The sequence below is a fragment of the Phragmites australis genome, chromosome 2 (assembly GCF_958298935.1).
Source record: "Phragmites australis chromosome 2, lpPhrAust1.1, whole genome shotgun sequence".
Classification (NCBI taxonomy): Eukaryota; Viridiplantae; Streptophyta; class Magnoliopsida; order Poales; family Poaceae; genus Phragmites; species Phragmites australis.
The window spans coordinates 6,907,618-6,926,615 of record NC_084922.1 but is presented as its reverse complement, the minus strand read 5'-3'; the positions used below and the strand labels follow the sequence as shown (position 1 = coordinate 6,926,615).

Below are 18,998 nucleotides of genomic sequence, written 5' to 3'. Positions count from 1 at the left end.
GAAAATGTGACAACTAGAAGGGTAATACTGTAAATTATGGCTATAAATAGACCGACACTGTAACTGATGGGACAAGAAAAAAATAACTACTCATCTCCCCATAAATATGTGTTGTGTCTTGCCACCTTCGGCTCTTTCTCTCTCTAGGCCAAAGGTTTCCCCTAGTTTGATGACTTCGTAACCAACACCTCCATTGCAATACTTTTGCAAATCTAATTGAATATTCTTGATGTGTTTTCGGATATTTCTGGAGTATTTAATTTTTTATTGGCAATCTGTAGCATGTAACTAAAATGTTGGCTTATTATGGAACAGGCAAATGGTGGATGGCTCATAGATGGTTAAAAACGCTGGATAGGTAACAGTACCTTTGCGGATGTGCTCGTGGTATTAGCTAGGAGTGCAGATACGAAACAACTAAATGGTTAAATCATCTTGTCTTGGACCATTGATGCACCTTTTTTTTATGCAACGACCATTGATGAATTTGTCCATTGAAGCATCAAACTGAGCATGAATAAAGTGATATCTTGTTTTCTCACAAGCCATTAAATTGCTTCTAGATTTATTGTGAGGAAAGGAGCTCCTGGTTTGAAAGCTACAAAGATCGATAACAAGATTGGTCTTAGGATGGTTCAGAATGGTGATATAGTTTTTAATAAAGTGTTTGTCCCTGAGGAAGACCGATTGCCCGGTGTTAATTCATTTCAAGATATAAACAAGGTACGGGTCACATTGCAAAGCATCGTTCAGAATGCTAAATAACTATGGTGTCCAGTGGAGTAATCCAGTTCTCTCACAGACTTTTCACTACTCAAATAGGTCCTTGCCATTTCACTTATTATGGTGTCATGGCAACCAATTGGCATATCAATGGTAAGGACCACCAAGGATATAAACAAGGTACAGTTCTACTTTTCGTCTAATTTGAAATAGATATCTGAAAGAAAGGAAGCAGTATGGAGTTCCTCTAGCAGCTTTTCAGCTGAACCAAGAAAAACTTGTCAGCAGATAAAAAAAAAACTTGTCAGGATGCTTGGTAACCTTTATGAGTCAGGGAAAATGACCCCAGGCCATGCTAGTCTCGGAAAGGTTTGTGACTCAGCTAGCAAATGCGCTGGTCCTCCTAACTATATGTTACTTTGATTTATCAGTTGTTTAACATTTTATTCCTGGCTGTCACATCTAGGCTTGGAACTCCAGAATGGCTCGCGAGGTGGCTTCACTTGGTCGAGAATTGTTTGGTGGAAATGGAATTTTGACTGATTTCCATGTAGCAAAGGTAGATAGATCTGATATTGGATGTCCTTATATTATGTCCAACCGTTTCTCTTCGAAGACAAAAATCTCATCGTGACAAGATTCATTTACTTCCGTGCTCCAACGGTTTTCTTTCATAGTTCTCATCACGAAGGGATTTTTAAGGTCATTCTTTTTAGGACGAAATTCTTTCTACTTTTTCTTCGAGATTCTGTTTGAAGAAAAACTGTTGGAGATGAGAGAAAATAAAGAGAATGAGAACAGGAAAGAAAATCAGAAAGGGAATGAAATGAAGAGAATATGGTTGAAGATGGTCTTATGACCAGTTGTTTGTTCTGACGCCTTGTACCTTTCCACTAAGTAGGTCCTTTTAATTATTTTGGCAACTGTCATAACCTTTACAGGCATTCTGAGATCTGGAGCCTGGTGACTGGTAGAGAGATCACCGGGATGGTTGGAAGCTGAAGTTTCAGGTGCGTGCCGATTCTTCTCATGCTGCAACTGTGAGAGGCAAATAAACCAGGTCCTCATGTTCTGATGGTTGGAAGCTTGGAATCAGAGCAACACCAGCAGTATAACCTGATGCGGACCAAAAGACGTTCCTTGAAAGTGCCTCGAAACCGCCAGTCAATGTTGGCTGCTTGTTATGTAAGAGAGTATGTGTTACGAATTGCGCTGTAAATTTTAGTCTGGAGGAGGATCAAAGAGTGCGCAAAGATACTAGTTCGGCCTAGTAAGCTGAATCTTTTTGTGTACCTTCTTTTTTCCCCGAGGTAGGCTAGGAGGGTAGACCCCTGGTCCCAGAGACCAATCTCGATGTGTTTGTTGTTGTGTACCATGCGTGCATGAATAAAGGTCAAATATAGGAGTATAACTTAACATATTTCGGCTATCTGGCTAGATGTATATGCTCGAGCTAATAGGGATGTGGGTGGAGCAATCGGTGGATTTAATCTAGTTTAATTAAATTAATTAATTAGTTTTTTTTTTCTCTACGAAGTTGGTTTTCGTGTTACTTCTCCTCTTCTACCTCTACCATCTAATAAAAACTTCCTAAAATTCTAATAATTTACTTACATTTGCTATCTATTCTCGTTCTACAGTTTTCTTACCTTGTTATCGACTACGGATATATGATATATTTTACTAAAATTTTAATAGACTCCTCTAAAATTTAAATAATTTATCTATTTTTATCATCCACTCTCGTCTTTTAGCCTCATTGTCTCGTTACTAGCTACGGATATGAGGCATATTTTACTAATAAAAATAAATGAAGAAATTCAGAAGGAAATTAGCATATAATCTCCTCATTTTTCGGATCTTAGCTGAAAATTAAACTACAGCATCGCTCTCATGGAGCATCAACATCTTCATACATTAAATTTATGTTTGATAACATCTTCATACATTAAATTTATGTTTGATATTATCGTATCTAATATTTATATTTTTCTTACAACACACGAGCACTTATCTAATAGTTAATTAAGTTAAATCCATGATTCAGTCCACGCCATCCCCACAGGCTAACGTGTGAGTGATCCTCAGCCTCCCACGCCTCACATCACTAATCCTATTTAAGTGTAAGTAGACAATAGCTTTATGCGGTATTAGGCTATCTCTAACCAATTTTTTTTTTCATTTTATTCCCTTTCTGATTCCCCTCTGCGTTTTCATTTCCTTTATTTTTCATCATCTACAATGGTTTCTCTTTAAAAGAATTTGCTAAGGAAAATACGAGAGAATCCCGAGGTGAAAAGAATAATCTTAAAAATTCCTTTGTAAAAAGAATCATAAAGAAAAACCACTGGAATACTGAAAAGAACAAAAATTTCTTTACGAATGAAATATGATTCACAAAGAAAATCCATTAAAAATAGTATTAGACATGCAAACTGCTAACCAGAGGCGATAGCTTGAGCGTCCCTCCCTCCCACTTTTGGGAACTATATATCTGACCTCTCTTGGTGAATAGGGCCGCAAGTATGAATCTTCTATTATCCATTTTTTAGTGGCAATTTTCAGTTATCTTGGTTCGGCGATATTTGCGTTTGCGGGGCTTCTCAAGTCCGCAATCTATCCACAGAATACCAGCTCTGAAAACTCGTGAATACTCCAAGTATTACCTTGCTTTTTATATTCGCATGGGTAAAAAAAAAAAAAAGTATCCAAGCATCCAACCTGCGACCAGCATCTAGGAGCACGATAAGATTCACGCTTATTATTGGTGGTGGATGCTCGGGCCGAGGTCGATTCGGTGGCGCCGTGCCGCCGTGTCCGTGCAGCCGGAGGCGACCCCTCAACGCGGCCCGTCACGCCCACCTCCACCCCACGCGTGCCGGCCCGGCGTCAAGAACACGACGTGTTGCCTCCTCTCTGGCGCTCGACGTCGGACGGGTGGATGGAGGACATGGACGCACATGACGAACAAGCAAAAAAACCCTCGCGCGGACTGAGATGCCCAGTGGTCCTCGCCTCGGCGGCCCCGTCGGCCCCAGCCGTGAACAGTCGCGTCGCCGGCCGTGATGCGCTTGGTTGGCGCGATAGCTACGCGGCGTGGTGCTATTGCCGCGTGTGCCGCCCGGCCGCTGACCACGTTTCCTTTCCCCCTTGCCGCTCATAGCACCCCTCTCCCTGCGGCGCGGGCCCCACTGGCAACCCGAGCCCAGCTTTTTTTCCCCCACGTTTTGATTAGGAAGCCTTCTGCATACGCCGTGCCGGACAGAAGAAAATCTGGAGAAGCGACACCGCGAATAACCTACGAGCGCCGTGGGTGGACCCCATCTGCAGCGCGTGTGTCGACTCGAAGAGACGTGAACATGGGACGGCTACGTAGGCTTCCCCTGTTTCAGGGTAGCTACCCTGCACAGTAGCAGAGCTTATCTGCCGCACTGCGCCTCGCGTCGACCCATCATCGGTTCCCGGTCCCAGCCCGTAAAGATCACCCGTGCGGCGAAGCATCAACGGTCCAATCCCAAGGGAAACAGAGCTCTCTCTCCTCTCGTTAGGTTGGAACCCCAAAGCTTGTACCGTATCGCTTATTACCCCGTTCTCACACAGCTTGAAGTCTGAAAACGAAGGCATAATATCCCCACACGATATCCCAATTGTGGTACGCAGAAGATGCGATCGCCATCTGCTCAAACGAGGCCGAAGCTGCAGCAAAACAAGGCACTGGCGTCGTGCCGTGAGTCCGTGGCACGTGCTGGTCGAGTCAAACAAACGTTTTACGTGCCCATGGTTCACGACTTCACGTCACGTCTTATCGCATCCCATATACGATACGATACGTACATACATACCATACCATACTCCGTATCGTATCATACGTGTCCTTGCCAGCGTCGTGGTTTCCTTGGAGCATCCATAAGTCCCACTGTCGCGTGGGCCCAAAGGGAATAAAAAAAGCACTAGGAAAGAGCTTTTATCCTCCCGGTCGTAAAGAACCAAGAGCCACAGGGCTGTGGGGCCCACTCCCCCACGATACGTACATACATACCATACCATACTCCGTATCGTATCATACGTGTCCTTGCCAGCGTCGTGGTTTCCTTGGAGCATCCATAAAGTCCCACTGACGCGTGGGCCCAAAGGGAATAAAAAAGCACTAGGAAAGAGCTTTTATCCTCCCGGTCGTCAAGAACCAAGAGCCACAGGGCTGTGGGGCCCATCCCCCACGCGAGAACGCTTCCCGTTCCCCGCCCCGCCGCCTGACCACTATATATACCCCGCCTGCTTTCCTCCTCCCCCACCCTTCGCCTCCAGGCCTTTCCTCCCACGCGGGCAAAGAAATTGTTTGTTTAGAGCAAAGGCAAGCGCCGCGGCTGCGTCTCCGCCCGCACCGAAGCTGCCGTGCAGGGACTCCCCCCAAAAATTTCCACCGGAATCGAGCGGTTCTGCGGTGAATCGCGCCGATTTGGGACCCGGATCGGCCGCGCCGCGAGGTACGGCCCTTCGATTTAGTGTTTGTTTCGGATGATTGTGGTTTTTTTAGTCTAGCTTTGATGTGATTGACCCCTGGTATGATACGATCGGTGGATTTCTTTCCCGATGAGTTTTTTTCCCTTTTGTTTTTGCGGAGAATCCATATCTAGGTGTAGAGGATGGTTGTTGTTCTTGCCTCCGTATAGCGCTTTGTAGGTGTCGATCGACTTGTTCAGGTTAGCGTGTGAAGTACCAAGAAGGAGACGATTTGGTGTCACATTTCGGAGAATGCAACGCATGATTGTTGAAGCATCTAGAAATTTTGAGACATGGCAGGGTATTTCCGTAGAATCTTCAACATAAATGATGTATGGATTGGATTTTGACTACAATTGTAGATAGATATGCCTTTCATATGACCATCCATAAGTCAAATCAACAAAATGAAACGAACTTAATACTCTACGACCTAGGTTTGTTGTTAGAAGTGAACATGTACTTTCCACTTTGGGAAAGTGCCTCCTTTATATGTGGTATAGCTTCAAATGTGCATTTTTTCTACACAAATAAACATATTCACCCCTTCTGCATACTCAGCAGCTCCTCGTCCTATACTTTGTAGCATTTTTTACTTGGTTCTTTTGTGTTATCAGAAATGACAGAAAAACCACTATTTAATTTGAAATTTAGGCCAATAATATACGGTATTGAAATCAGTGACATGATATTTACTAAGGTTGGATTTTTAGATCCTTGGGAATGTGATACTTAGATATGCAGCTTCTGTTTTGACATCTTGATTTCAATTGATCGAGAAGGTACCAACACCAAACAGATTGATAAAATGGGTTCTTTGATTTATTTACACCTCTCCCTGGCGCTAACTACTCCAATATGACATGGAAGAATTCTCCGATATCTATTTCGATGCTGTCTATCTTTTGAAGACCCATTGTGCTTGCCTTTGGAGGAGAACATCATAGGAGTTGTGTTATCCTCTCTAAGAGAATGCAGTATCTGTGATACTTCTACACTAGACATCTGAATGAATAATCATGCACCTGATGCCATTGTTGGTTGATCTATGTTGTTTGGTGGAGTCATTTATTCAGTTGGCTATGTGATGGGCTGATTTTGCTTTGCCCTCTTCAGTATCATCAATACCTTGAATACTTATCACCATAATCTGACCTATATACTTATATAGGTGATTTACGTTGTGAATTTCCTGGAAGAAATATGCTATTGATGATATGTTAGTATGATTTGTTGGCTGTTGTTAAGTTGCAGGAATCCAGATCAATCAAAAGTGTTGATCACTAACATTGTCTCCTTCCCTAGTTTTTTCGTGATTAAATTGATTATTAGAAGGAACGTCAGACACTAACATCTTGTGACCACAGTGGTATAATCTAAGGTTGTTCCAGACTCCAGCTTTGCGGGAAAAGGATCCCAGTTATATAGAACTTCAGCAAAGTGAAGACTGCATTTTGTCAAACTTGCACGCTGAGGATGTCATTTCCTGATGATTGTTTGTAAGAAATCTGAATCAGATGTTTTTGCTATTGAAATGGGATGGACTTACCAACCAACAGAGGAAGGGAAGAAACACATCCACAGAAGGATCTTAGAAATGCACACTTCTGGCATTTGTTGCTTGGACTGTTTCTTCTTCCATTTCCGACTTGCAGTTTTCAACCGCCTGCATGAGTTTCTGCAGACCTTGTGAAGCTGAAATATAATCCATGCTTTTTTTCTGGTTCCCTTTTTCTTGTATATTCTATTTCCTACCATGTAAAGTATTAAAAAAATTAGTTTTGTTTTATATATATACTACTACAACAACAGCTGCAGCAGCCTTTGTCCCAAGCAAGTTAGGGTAGGCTAAAGATGAAATCCACAAGGTTCAACTAAAAATATGATGTGAAAACAATAGTGATAATAAATGTACTAGTAATAATAACAAAATAAAAGTAATAACGGTATAAGGAGACTGATACATAAGTTATGGTTCTAGCATGTTAATTGATAACTTTCACGTGCTTCTATCCGCGGATAGTTCTTTAGGATATTCCATTCCTTCAAGTCTCTCTTTACAGACTCCTCCTATGTTAGGTTTAGTGGATCCCCGGTTCTCTTCACATTATCAGCGCGGCTCAGTATCCCGCTAAGCACATGTGACTTTGGAGGTCTCCGTTGGATATGCTCAAACCATCTCAACTGATGTTGAATAAGTTTTTCTTCAATTGGTGCTACCCTACCCTGTCACGTATATCATTATTTCGAGTCCAATCCTTTCTTGTATGGCCATAAATCCATCGTAACATTTAGTACCATACAACATCATAGATCGAATAGCCGTCCTATAGAACTTACCTTTCAACTTTATATATATACTAGTAATGTATAAAAAAACTGTAGTCCTGGAAGGAATGATATGCTATACAATGTTGGTTGTAAATCCATTTGATATTTGGCTACTTATTTATCAACAATACAAATATTTACCATTTCCCCCCTTTTTCCATTGAAGATCGGTAATTTAGCTTGATATTATTCTGAGCTCCCCTTTGATCTTTCTGGCACTTAAAATGGTTTATAATTCTTGTAGAGTAAGTGCTGTAAGTCTGCAATATTGTACTAGTATTACACGTTTTGAATTGGGAGAAAATGAATACTGTGAAGTGTCTTCAATAAACATGTTTTCCAGCCTATGTTAAAAGTTCGAAGTAGATCTGTATCTGGAAAAAAAAAGACATCAAAATAGCTATTATTTTCTGAGTTTATCAACCCGCTTAGATCTTTTGAGCTTATACTTGCCATTATCATGGAGCATTTTGCGCCCTTGTGCTGCCATGTAGCTGATTTTCATCAGATCAAATGTATAACTACGATTCTATCTCTGAATGATAAAAGACAAAATGTAAGATCATTATTCTATAGTCTATACTTTTGATTGCCAATTCAGTATACAACCTTATAGCGCACGTACCTGTCGAGTAAATAAATTATCATTTGGATTGAATACAGTACTTATCAGTGGTCTCATTTGGATTGCATGCACTACTTACTAGTTACCTGTTGTCTCATTTGGAATGCATACACTACTTACCAGTTACCAGTGGCCTCATTTGGACTGCATTCACCTTTGTAGTTTTAGGTGAAGACGGAAATTTTGTCCTTTTGTGTTGTATTACCTTGCTGTCTGTCATTATTACCCAACCCATTCCAAAATGTTCTTTTTTTTTGTGTAATTCATGGTTTATGTACTGGCAATCAAACATTCAAATATGGAATGCATTTGTATGATTTCAATGCTTATGTTGTGATATCTGACACTCACATATATCAGCATCTGAGTAACATCTCTGATGAGCTTCATGTGAATGTATTGTTCCATTTGGGTCTCAAATGCTATATAATGCTGGATTGTCAATATTGATTCCATTTATCATTTCCAGGTTAAGGGCAACCAGGTTCATTTGATTGTTCGTTTCATGGCTAGAAACCATCACAACCATCTGCATCTGCCAGAGATGGAGCATATTCAATCCATGAATGGAGCACAAAATGAAATCCTGCCTTTAGGTTGCTAGACTTAATTCAATACTTTATTATTCTGTACATTTATCAGAATTATGATAACGTAACATTCTTATTTATTTTGATCTCAGGTCAGAAGCTACTTATGCATCCTGGAAGTGATGCACCCTTTAGAATTGGTCCTTCTGGCCATGGAAGTCTGTCAATCAGATCAGATGACTTTTCATCTTCAAGTCATGCTGTGCAATATGGTCATAGAGTTGGGGCAGGGATCTCACACGTTCCCTTTGTTCCTTATTCTGCTGGAAGTTCTAGCAGTCATTTACCCTATGATGCTAAACCAGAACCTGCTGTAAGTTATCCACATAGATCTGAGGAAGGCTCTGCTCCTATTATTCATCTGGACAACAGAAGTGCCACAATGAAACGAAAACATCCCATTATTCATCCTGTCGATGGGACCAGTGCTGGTGATCATTATGTTGGAAGCTCTTCCAATACTCAGTTATCTAATTATATGCATCCAGATCCTTCTTCAGTCACTGAGCCTATGCATGCTCAAATGCCTTTAAGCATTGGCCATAGCAATTGGAATGGCCAGCGCGTAGCTAGTCAAGAAGGGTCACAGAGGAATGTCAGAGCACGCCACAATCGTAATATTTCCTTGGAACCTAGATCAACTTCAACTTACACATCAAACAACACTCATCCGTTGTCCTTCCATTCAACTGCAAGTGCTTCCCTAAGTACATCAGTTGAAAGGAACCATTCACCTATTTCTATGCCAACAAGACCTATACCTTCAGGTTAGTAGTTCATACTTTAGTTAGATGTCCTAGATGTGTTTTTTATTTTTTGTCTATTGTACTTCTCTGTTAATTTCATGTTAATTGACATCGTAAATTCTTTGGTTTGTAGTATAGGATGGCTGAACCAAACACAATTCATCTTTATTTTGGTAGGCGGTGGCTCTCATGACTTGATTTAAAACATACTATTTATGGCTGCTTAGTTTCGAAATACCTGAAAAATCTGGATTAAATTGAGTCCCTTCAGTTCAGTATGATAGTATATGCGGTTTTTGTTTGTTTTAGTTTATGTTTATTAGCACTTATACTAACATCACACGTGTCTTGATCCATGCAGGTGCCCCTGGAATCACTAGCAGGGCTTTGATGGATAGGCTTTACTATCTTGATATGCAAAGCAGCAATTCTGGTGTTGCTGCTGTCCCAACTATCCATGGTTCATATGGCAGTGCGACATTTAGCAACGGTGCCTATGCTCCTAGAGCTGTTCATAGTGACACTGTTCCAACCCATATGCATCCAGCTTCTGCAGCTTCCTCCAGCTCTAGAGCAGTTCCCCACGAGGCAGTCATTCGGAGCTATCCACCTGCTTCCGCTGCTGATACCTCAACTTCTGTGCGGATGAATCAGCCATCTCCTACCATAGCTGTTGGATCCTCTAGGCATGCAAGGCATGTATCGGTTGGGCATGCTAACAGTGGAAGGAACAGAAGGGCGAGGAGCTCTTACTATGGTTTTCATCCTCTGATGATTGAGGCAGAGGTAGATGGGCCTTCTTTCATATTTTCACGAAATTAAGTTAGTACTGCTATATATTTGAATTTGAAACTGATCTTGCTGTCATGTGGGCAGCGGTTTATGATGATGGACCAGTTAGTTTTTCATGAACCAAGGATAGCAGCTGACCCCCACAGGGACATGAGACTAGACATTGACAGCATGAGTTATGAGGTAGAAAGAGCTGCCTTATGCTTCCTGCTCCAGAAATTCAATGCTCCTTTTTTTGTAACTTCCCCTTTTGTTATCCACAGGACCTGTTGGCATTGGGAGATTTTATCGGTAATGTCAACACAGGCTTGGCCGACGAAAAAATTTCAGGCTGTGTGAAAGAAGTAGTCTGTTGCAGTCCTGATCAAGCGCAAAACGATCAAGATGATGGTAGCTGTGTAATTTGCCTGGTACTATTCTTCAATTGCTTTCTGTTAAATTGCCAATTCAATGTTTAACAATTTACTACCATGGCTCAAATATTTGCCCTATTCTGACCGATGGTGGATGGATCTGGCAGGAGGAATACAAAGATAAGGATTTGCTAGGAGTACTGAAATGCAATCATGACTTCCATGCCGACTGCATCAAGAAGTGGTTGCAGAAGAAGAATTCATGCCCCGTGTGCAAAGCAACTGCGGCTTAGGACACTAGAGGGAACATTAATTGTGTTCCTCCATTTATTTTAGGCTTAGATCAAATCATACCATTCTATTCCTTTGCTCTTAGTCATGTAAATAAATGCTCTAAGGTTAATTATTTTGTCCGTTGCGGTAGCTGAAATTATTTTGTTGTACTGTTACAAGTCAATTGTGAAAACAATTATTCTTTAAGTGGTTTACATGTTCATATCGGGAACAGTAATTGTGTTCCTCCATTTATTTTAGACTTGGATCAAATCGTACCATTCTATTCCTTTGCTCTTAGTCATGTAAATAAATGCTCTAAGGTTAATTATTTTGTCCGTTGCGGTAGCTGAAATTCTTTTGTTGTACTCTAACAAGTCAATTGTGAAAGCAATTATTCTATAGGTGGTTTACATGTTCATGTCGTGACCCTCGAGCTGTCGATATTTTGAAGTGGTTAAGAGGTATTACTCTGCCAGCCCACCTCTTCCAGATGTTTGAGATCTCAAGCTACACTTGATGGTGAAGTTGCTTAGGGGGGGAGCTCTGTTTCTGTTAACCTTGGTTTTAAGATGTTTAAACTGCAATCTCGTGGTCATTGGCATTTTGGACCAACAATTCTACTTGTTGACATGATATGTGGTTATGTGCATGTACATGGATGCACCACCGGCTGATGGGGATGGTTGGATCAGATGTTCGCATCGTAGCAGGCTAAGGCATACCGTGAATGCTGCATCTCAATCGTAGTTGTTCATATTTGTTGTCAAGCTGAAAGAATCGAAGGACCATTCCTACTCTCCAGAATCATCGTTAGATGCACCAGCTATTCATTCACAAAGAAATGCACCAGATGCTTCATTTACTTTGTTCGTTGAAATATTCCCTAGTGATCGATCTGATCTTTCATGTTGATTTGGTGGTGCCACCGGACGGTGTGTCTATGTGGTGAGGAACATTGGTAGATCCTGATCTGCACTTTCTCCCTGGGTCGATGAGGAGGATTGATCTAGGAATTTTATCAAAGTTGTTTAAAATTTAAATTAAGCCATTAATATTTGGATCTGAATCCTCTTTATCCAAACAGAGATGTAACAGCAAATTTGCTAAAGCTCTAGTGCACAATTTCTGGAAACCATATAGTTCCTTCTCCAAAGCTAAGCGTGACAACCCCACACACCATTGTACTGGTTCCTGGCTTCCTGCATCGGTACAGCCCAACTAGCAAGCACTTCATTCATTTTTCAGAACTGTAAAAGTACCCTGTCGTTTCGAGTTGGCTAATGAATTATCTACGCTTCACCAGGCTAAGACCCAAACATTTGTCCGGTTGCATGTTCCCGTTAAATCTCGAAATCTTTTCAAATAGTTAGTCTTACCGAAACCACAGCCTATCAGTGACCGTTGCAGACAATATACAGATCACCATCATCACCACCTTGGTTGTCAAAAAGGAGAGGAATGGGGAGGAAATTGGCGGCCCCTCCGCATGCACTCGCTGCTGCTTGAAGCAACCAGGCTGTTGGCCTGTTCCTTCCACCTTGGCAGCTCACCTCAGTGTTTGGTGCCCTGTAACTGTATGACTTACCCCCACCACCTCTCTTACAGCTCACTCCTCTCCCAACCATCCTTGTTATAAGTGGCAGGATCACAAGCCTCCCTCAACACTGTCACACTGAGTTGCACACTTGCATTGGACTGCATTTCGTTGCGTTGCATGCACAAAGCCAGTCACAAGCAGTAGCGATCATCATCACCATGCAGGCCATGCAGAGACTTGTGCTCGTGCTCGTTGTGCTTTCCGTGGCCATCACGGCGTCGGCGCAGGGCCCGACGGCGGCGCCGGCAGCGCCGGCAACGCCGACGCCGACTCCTGCGGCGCCAGCGCCCGCGGCCGGGACGACCAACATCACGGGCGTGCTGGCCAAGGCCGGGCAGTTCAACACGTTCATCCGGCTGCTGCGGTCGACGGGCGTGGCGACGCAGATCGACAACCAGCTCAACAGCTCCGGCAACGGCCTGACGGTGTTCGCGCCCACGGACAACGCCTTCACCTCGCTCCCCTCCGGCACGCTCAACTCGCTCTCCGACCAGGAGAAGAACGCGCTCGTCCAGTTCCACGTCCTCTCCACGCTCATCCCCATGTCGCAGTTCGACACCGTCAGCAACCCGCTCCGGACGCAGGCCGGCAACAACTCGCCGGGGCAGTACCCGCTGAACGTGACGTCCGAGGGCCAGCAGGTGAACATCTCCACGGGGGTCGTCAACGCCACCGTCGACAACTCGCTCTACTCCGGCGACAACCTCGTCGTCTACCAGGTGAACAAGGTGCTGCTGCCGGCGGCGCTCTTCGGGACGACGCCCGCGCCCGCACCCGCGCCGCTCGCGTCGGCCAAGAAGAAGGGCAAGACCCCGGCGTCCGTCGCGGACGCGCCCGACACCGACGCGTCCCCGGACGCGACTGCGTCTCTTGCGGCGGCGAGGGTGACGGGGGGTGGCCTCGCGGCGGTTCTTGCGTTGGCCGGAGTCTGGTGGGGGCTGTAGTGACGGCGATGAGAGTGTGAGGTCTCCCGTAGTCCGCTATTCCATCTTTTTGTCTACTTTTCGAAGGTGTTGTTGGTCTTTTCGTTATTCCTTTGGCCATTTTTGGATGATTTGTTCTTCGCTACCATTGCAATTGCTAGGAGCATGTTATGTAATTGGAGTCCCATTTTTATGTAATGCTACTAAATAAATAAGAGTTGTGTATATTTCAGTACCGGAGTAAATTGTGCTACTATATTACAAGCATGAAGCCATAAAGTTTACCAGACACCTCTCAGGAAAAAAAGAAAATTTCACGGGCCCGATTGCAGGATATTCATTGAATCAACACAGGAAAGATGATAATATTTTTTTAGCACAACAAGATACCTACATCTCCATATCTCCAATTAAAATAACTAGTTTTACAATCTCTTACAGAAGGGGAAAAATAGTTTTACAGCCAGTAGTAGTGTAAGAAATAATACATTAACTTAGAATTCGACAAATGCAGATCAACCCAACAAGAAGGTTATGACGAGCTTTCAGCTTCTCAAAGAATCAAAGTCCCTGCAGGTGCATTACTGCAACAAGGAACAGATTTCGACTGCCCACCTCTTCAGTTGTATATCGATTCATTTGTAAACATGTCTCTGTCATCTCCACCAGTTGTTGCAACATGGACCAGTATCCCTGAATGTTGTGGTAAACATGCCCTGATGTCTTGCTCCATAGGACAGTCAACCAAGTAAACTTTCTGCAGTGAATGTGGTAGCTGTACAAGTCCTAGTGCAGGACAATCTTGGGCAAGCAGTCGCTCTAAACTCCTCAGATTAGAGACCCTTTTCAAACTCTCGTTGTTCCTGACCTTGAGCCAGACCACTGCAGGCAGATTCGCGATCTCTTCCAGGCTGTCTGCGCCTTCGATTTGAATCCTTTGTAAGCTGGTTATTTTTGACAGACCATCTGGGAGAGATCCTAGCTTGGGGCAGTTGATGAGCATTAGGCGATTGAGATGTGGCATAAGGATGACCTGCTGAGGGTTCACTAGCATCTTGCTGCACAGCTCCTGTGTATTCAGAGACCAGAACATTAAGTTGTACATATCAAAGATTTGACATAATTCAAGTTTAGGGAAGAAGATAATTTGTTCTCCGTCCCTCATGCCTTGGCCAAAAAGTTGTGTATCCAATTTAACCACTGCATCTGCACCTTTAATCCTCAACACTAGCAGTTCAGGTAGATGACCAGCTGGTGGAACTTGTGGGCACGAGATGCAATCGTTCAGGTGCATATGGCCCAAGTTTATGAAAATATCCGGTGATAGTGAAACTAACCATTTTGGAAACTTGGTGCCCAGGAAGCCATGAATGAAAAAATGACTTAGATTTGGTGGTGGCACAAGATTTTCATAAACTGTCGTCATATTTCCCTGGCCTTCATTTGTCCCATGAAGTGCTTCGGTTCTGCTCCTGTCTATGGTGCAGCCAAGTGACAGTTCTTTCAGCTTTGTCTTGTCCTTCAGAACTACACCTGCTGCTTCCACTCTTTCAAGCTTATCAATCCTGAGACGCCTAAGATGTGAGAGGCTCTGCAACTCGTCCAGCCTGAATCCACTGGGACTCTCAAAAACTCCAATGAGCTCATCTAGATGCTGCAATCTCCCAATTCCCCGTGGCATGGAAGTGAGTTTAGTCTCATTGAGACGAAGAAACCTCAGGTTGGATAGTTTTGCAAGACTATTCGGCAGCACATAGAGCTGACTGCAACCTAGCAACGAAAGATACTGAAGGTTTAGAAGATGCCCTATTGACTTGGGGAGCTCCCGGATTTTTGTGAAGCTGAGATCCAGAACCCTTAGGTGAACCAACTTCTTCACGGATTTAGGGATAGTCCTGATGCTTGTTGCACTTAGAAAGAGAATACGAAGATGCTTGAGCCTTCTGAAAAAGTCGCCATCCATGGTAGAAAATTTTGGACTGTTAAACAGTGCTAGTGTACGCAAACAGGCAATATTTTTCAGTTCGGCTGGCAGTCTCTCCCCAACGTTAGCAATCCCCAAGCGGCGAACCCGTGGCATAGAATCTGTAATCTTGCGCGAGTCAATGAACATAGAATCATCCTTTGATAGATGCTGGGAAAGTGACCTGAGAAGGTCATGCATTGTTGATCTGCTTTTGTCAAGATATCTCGGATGTAGCTGCAGGAGGTTCCTTCTAACAAGCTCATCATAACAGCCTTCAGTGGCATCTTGCATCGACAGGCCACCCTTTCGGCTCACCAAGCCTTCAGCATCCCACCAGTACGAGATGCCCTGCCTATGAATTTCGGAGCTTGCAGGGAGTATCGAGCAGAAAAGATAGCACTGCTTAAGTTCAGAGGGCAGATCCCTATAGCTCAAATATAGCAGCCCTTCTACTCGATCTGGAAGCCCATCCAAAGACCATTCACAATCACGTATCCCCTCCCATTCAGCTATAGTACTCTTAGATGACAATACACCAGCAATTACCTTGATGGCAAGAGGAAGGCCATCGCATTTCAAGATGATTTGTCTTCCAATATCTGTAAATCTTTCCACCCTTTCCATTTCCTGCATTCTGAAAATATTTTTCAGTAACAACTCTAGGCCAGTTTCCTCGTTCATCGTTTGCACACGGTGGATGTGTACTGCTCTTGTTTCTTGTAATACTGTGCTGTGTCTTGTAGTTATTAGAATCCGACTGAGTTCAAGCTGATGTTCAAAAGGCCTGCATAGCAGATCAGTCCAGACTTCTGCCCTCCAAACATCATCAAGTACTAGAAATACAGACCTCCCAGATATGCAATGGACAAGATAGCACACAAGTTCTGCTTTGGTGCTTTGCTGCCCTGTATTTCCTCCAGCTGCCCGGATTATCTGCTTCAGCAAATTGATCTCATCAAAAATTTCAGTCACGCATAACCAAATCCTGAGCTGAAATCCCTTCTCTATCCTTGGATCATTATATATCTTCTTAGCTAAGGTTGTTTTACCAATTCCTGGCATTCCTTCGATACCGAAAACACTAAATTTTGAATTAGAGTCTCTGTAAACAGTCAGTTTTTCAACCATCTCATTTGTACTATTTACAATATCTGCCCCAACGACATCATCTGGCAAAGCATCGGTCTGACGAATGTTGACACTAGATACACTAGTATGCTCAGGGACAATTCTATCCAGACTAAGCATAATTCTGTCCATCAAAATCCTCTCGAGTCTTTCGTTGATGTTCTTAATTTTATAACCAATCTTACAGTTGAATTGAAAGTCACCAAGCCAAGACAAGAGTGGGACTTTGTGGCATACCAGTTGATTCAGCATGGAAGATGACTGACCAAGGGACGATCTCTGGCTCTTGATGGAACAGAGATCAATGAGATCATCAGCATCATACATGACATCTTTCAGCTGGTTCAGCCAGGAGTTGATGGCACTATCATGGATCCTCTTCACCTCAGCATCAACAAGAACACTCTTCATATAGTCCAGCCGGATTCTGAGCATTTTAAGATCTTCTACTACACCAAGGGCTCTCATCACCCTGTCTTCAACTAAATCAGCCAACTTATTAGTGTACCTGGTTATCACTGCATCTGTGATCATCACCATCTTGTGAAGGTGGTGATTCCTCGCAAGAATTCCTTATAAAAAGAATGCTCCCTGATCTCAATGCTATAGATGACATGGAGCCATTGCAGAAGTCAACTGATCAACTTACACCAAATACAAATCTGGACCAGACATGGCATGTTTAGAATTCTTTAAGTTTCAGTCCTTTTCTATATGAGAGAATCTACGATTTGCCATCGAATAACTACTGATTCTACAATCCGCCATCGAATAACTTCTGTTTACTTCTATACCATCGAATAAATGTTTCAGTTCCTTATATGCCATCGGCTTCCGATACTACCCTCCGTTACTGTTCATGAACAGTATGAACAGTACCCCGAGAATAAAAAAATCACAAAAAATATGTCGATTTTTGTGCACGCTTTATAATTCATAATCAACCCGTTTTAACTGTATTCACCTAAAAATACTGTATAGAATTCAAACTAAAATTCTTCAAAATGTACTACTTTTGTAACTTCTTGCAATTTTTAAGCCTCATAAAAATTTACAAAAAATCTGAGAAAATTTACTAATATTCCTCTAATATGATGTAATAATTTCTAAAATTATCTCCCGCGATGAAAAAATTAGTTCTTTGTAATGCACAGTATTACAAAAGTAGCTCATTTTGAGAAATTTTAATTTGAATTCTATACAGTATTTTTAGGTGAATACAGTTAAAACGGGTTGATTATGAATTATAAAGCGTGCACAAAAATCGACATATTTTTTGTGACTTTTTTTATTCTCGGGTACTGTTCATACTGTTCATGAACAGTAACGGAGGGTAGTATCGGAAGCCGATGGCATATAAGGAACTGAAACATTTATTCGATGGTATAGAAGTAAACAGAAGTTATTCGATGGCGGATTGTAGAATCAGTAGTTATTCGATGGTAAATCGTAGATTCTCTCTTTCTATATACCAAAGAACATAATTATATTAATTATTTCCGAATAAATTAACAATACCTATAGCTGTTGAGTGTTGAAATTTAGCATCTTGACATTAAAAAATGATGTTTTACATGTCACACTCTAAGCATATTTTTAGGTATCATACTCCGACTGAGATAGTAAAACAAATCCTAGTTTTGTAGTTCATTTGGAAACCAAAGGAAGGCAGGTTGTCCAAATTATATCACCATAGCCGGGGCCCTCGAGTTTAATTGTCATTTACAAGTTGCAAATGGGGTGAGTTGGCATTATCGGTGCAAGATTGTGACATTATCATGTTGACTGTTTTTTGTTGACCGCTCATGAGCTACCACTCTGCTCTAAACACACCCTATGCACGGACATCAAATCACTTATTTAAACTACTTTATTCAGCCTAGAAATGCAAATGTGTTCATTTAAAGTTGCAGAAAAATGTTGGCGTCCGCATATGAAATGATCCGAATACGCATTTATGAACTTTGCAGCAAAACAAACCCGTTGTTTCCAACCAGACGCCTCTATCCATTATTTGCTATCAATACTTTGGTATCAATGTAACCAGTAGGATCAAGATTCTCTTCAGTGTACGCAATCACAAGATGTTCCGTTGGCATTTGCACAGTAGGACTATGAAGCAAGAAAAGATAGATTCATAAGACCGGAAGGATCATGTTAGCTACCTGGCCGGCAATGGCATCTCTTGCGGACATTTCATCGAACACCAAACCTGCAGATACGCACAGGCACAAGCACACACCATACGCCCCACAATAACGCCGGCTTCCCGCCGCCGCCGCCGCCAGAGTGACGCGCGTACGTGCTTCGCTTTTTGCTCGTGTCGTGTGGTTCGTTCTTCCAAGCGGCGCGGCATGACCGCGCGCGCGGTTTACTCGTGACGACGGGCTCGTCGTCTAGCTCTAAGGTTGCAGGTTTTTGTCAACACGAGCTGTCGACGCGATAAGG

At 42.7% G+C, this 18,998-nt stretch overlaps 3 protein-coding genes across 4 annotated transcripts; 2 read left to right on the top strand and 1 right to left on the bottom strand.

The window, feature by feature from the left end:
- The first annotated feature begins 929 nt into the window (after window positions 1–929).
- LOC133896810 (E3 ubiquitin-protein ligase MBR2-like) lies at window positions 930–11,193 on the top strand. 2 transcript variants are annotated; one of them, XM_062337451.1, is made up of 9 exons: window positions 930–1,092; window positions 1,190–1,282; window positions 1,665–1,733; window positions 8,649–8,775; window positions 8,862–9,536; window positions 9,877–10,301; window positions 10,392–10,490; window positions 10,571–10,717; window positions 10,828–11,193. In XM_062337451.1, exons 4-9 carry the CDS (start codon window positions 8,685–8,687, stop codon window positions 10,951–10,953), a joined length of 1,563 nt encoding a protein of 520 aa, XP_062193435.1. In that variant the 5' UTR covers window positions 930–1,092; window positions 1,190–1,282; window positions 1,665–1,733; window positions 8,649–8,684; the 3' UTR covers window positions 10,954–11,193. The 2 variants fall into 2 exon arrangements, with proteins under 2 accessions (XP_062193435.1, XP_062193444.1); XM_062337460.1 differs by lacking the exons at window positions 930–1,092; window positions 1,190–1,282; window positions 1,665–1,733 and adding an exon at window positions 4,832–5,207.
- Window positions 11,194–12,582: 1,389 nt separating this feature from the next.
- On the top strand, window positions 12,583–13,688 carry LOC133896831 (fasciclin-like arabinogalactan protein 11). The gene has a single exon (XM_062337484.1). It carries the CDS (start codon window positions 12,692–12,694, stop codon window positions 13,475–13,477), a length of 786 nt encoding a protein of 261 aa, XP_062193468.1. The 5' UTR covers window positions 12,583–12,691; the 3' UTR covers window positions 13,478–13,688.
- Window positions 13,689–13,747: 59 nt separating this feature from the next.
- Window positions 13,748–18,998, bottom strand: LOC133896802 (putative disease resistance RPP13-like protein 1). The gene is made up of 2 exons (XM_062337443.1): window positions 18,716–18,998; window positions 13,748–17,212 (listed from the first exon to the last, which is right to left on the bottom strand). The coding sequence occupies exon 2, from the start codon at window positions 17,088–17,090 to the stop codon at window positions 14,076–14,078; it is 3,015 nt and encodes a 1,004-aa protein (XP_062193427.1). The 5' UTR covers window positions 17,091–17,212; window positions 18,716–18,998; the 3' UTR covers window positions 13,748–14,075.

Bases quoted from the DNA above. Each gene is read 5' to 3' on its own strand.
- LOC133896831 (XM_062337484.1), top strand. From the start codon at position 12,692: ATGCAGGCCATGCAGAGACTTGTGCTCGTGCTCGTTGTGCTTTCCGTG.
- LOC133896802 (XM_062337443.1), bottom strand. From the start codon at position 17,090: ATGGTGATGATCACAGATGCAGTGATAACCAGGTACACTAATAAGTTG.
- LOC133896810 (XM_062337451.1), top strand. From the start codon at position 8,685: ATGGCTAGAAACCATCACAACCATCTGCATCTGCCAGAGATGGAGCAT. The intron at 10,302-10,391 runs GTAGATGGGCCT...TCATGTGGGCAG, and splicing joins CTCTGATGATTGAGGCAGAG to CGGTTTATGATGATGGACCA. The intron at 10,718-10,827 runs GTACTATTCTTC...TGGATCTGGCAG, and splicing joins GTAGCTGTGTAATTTGCCTG to GAGGAATACAAAGATAAGGA.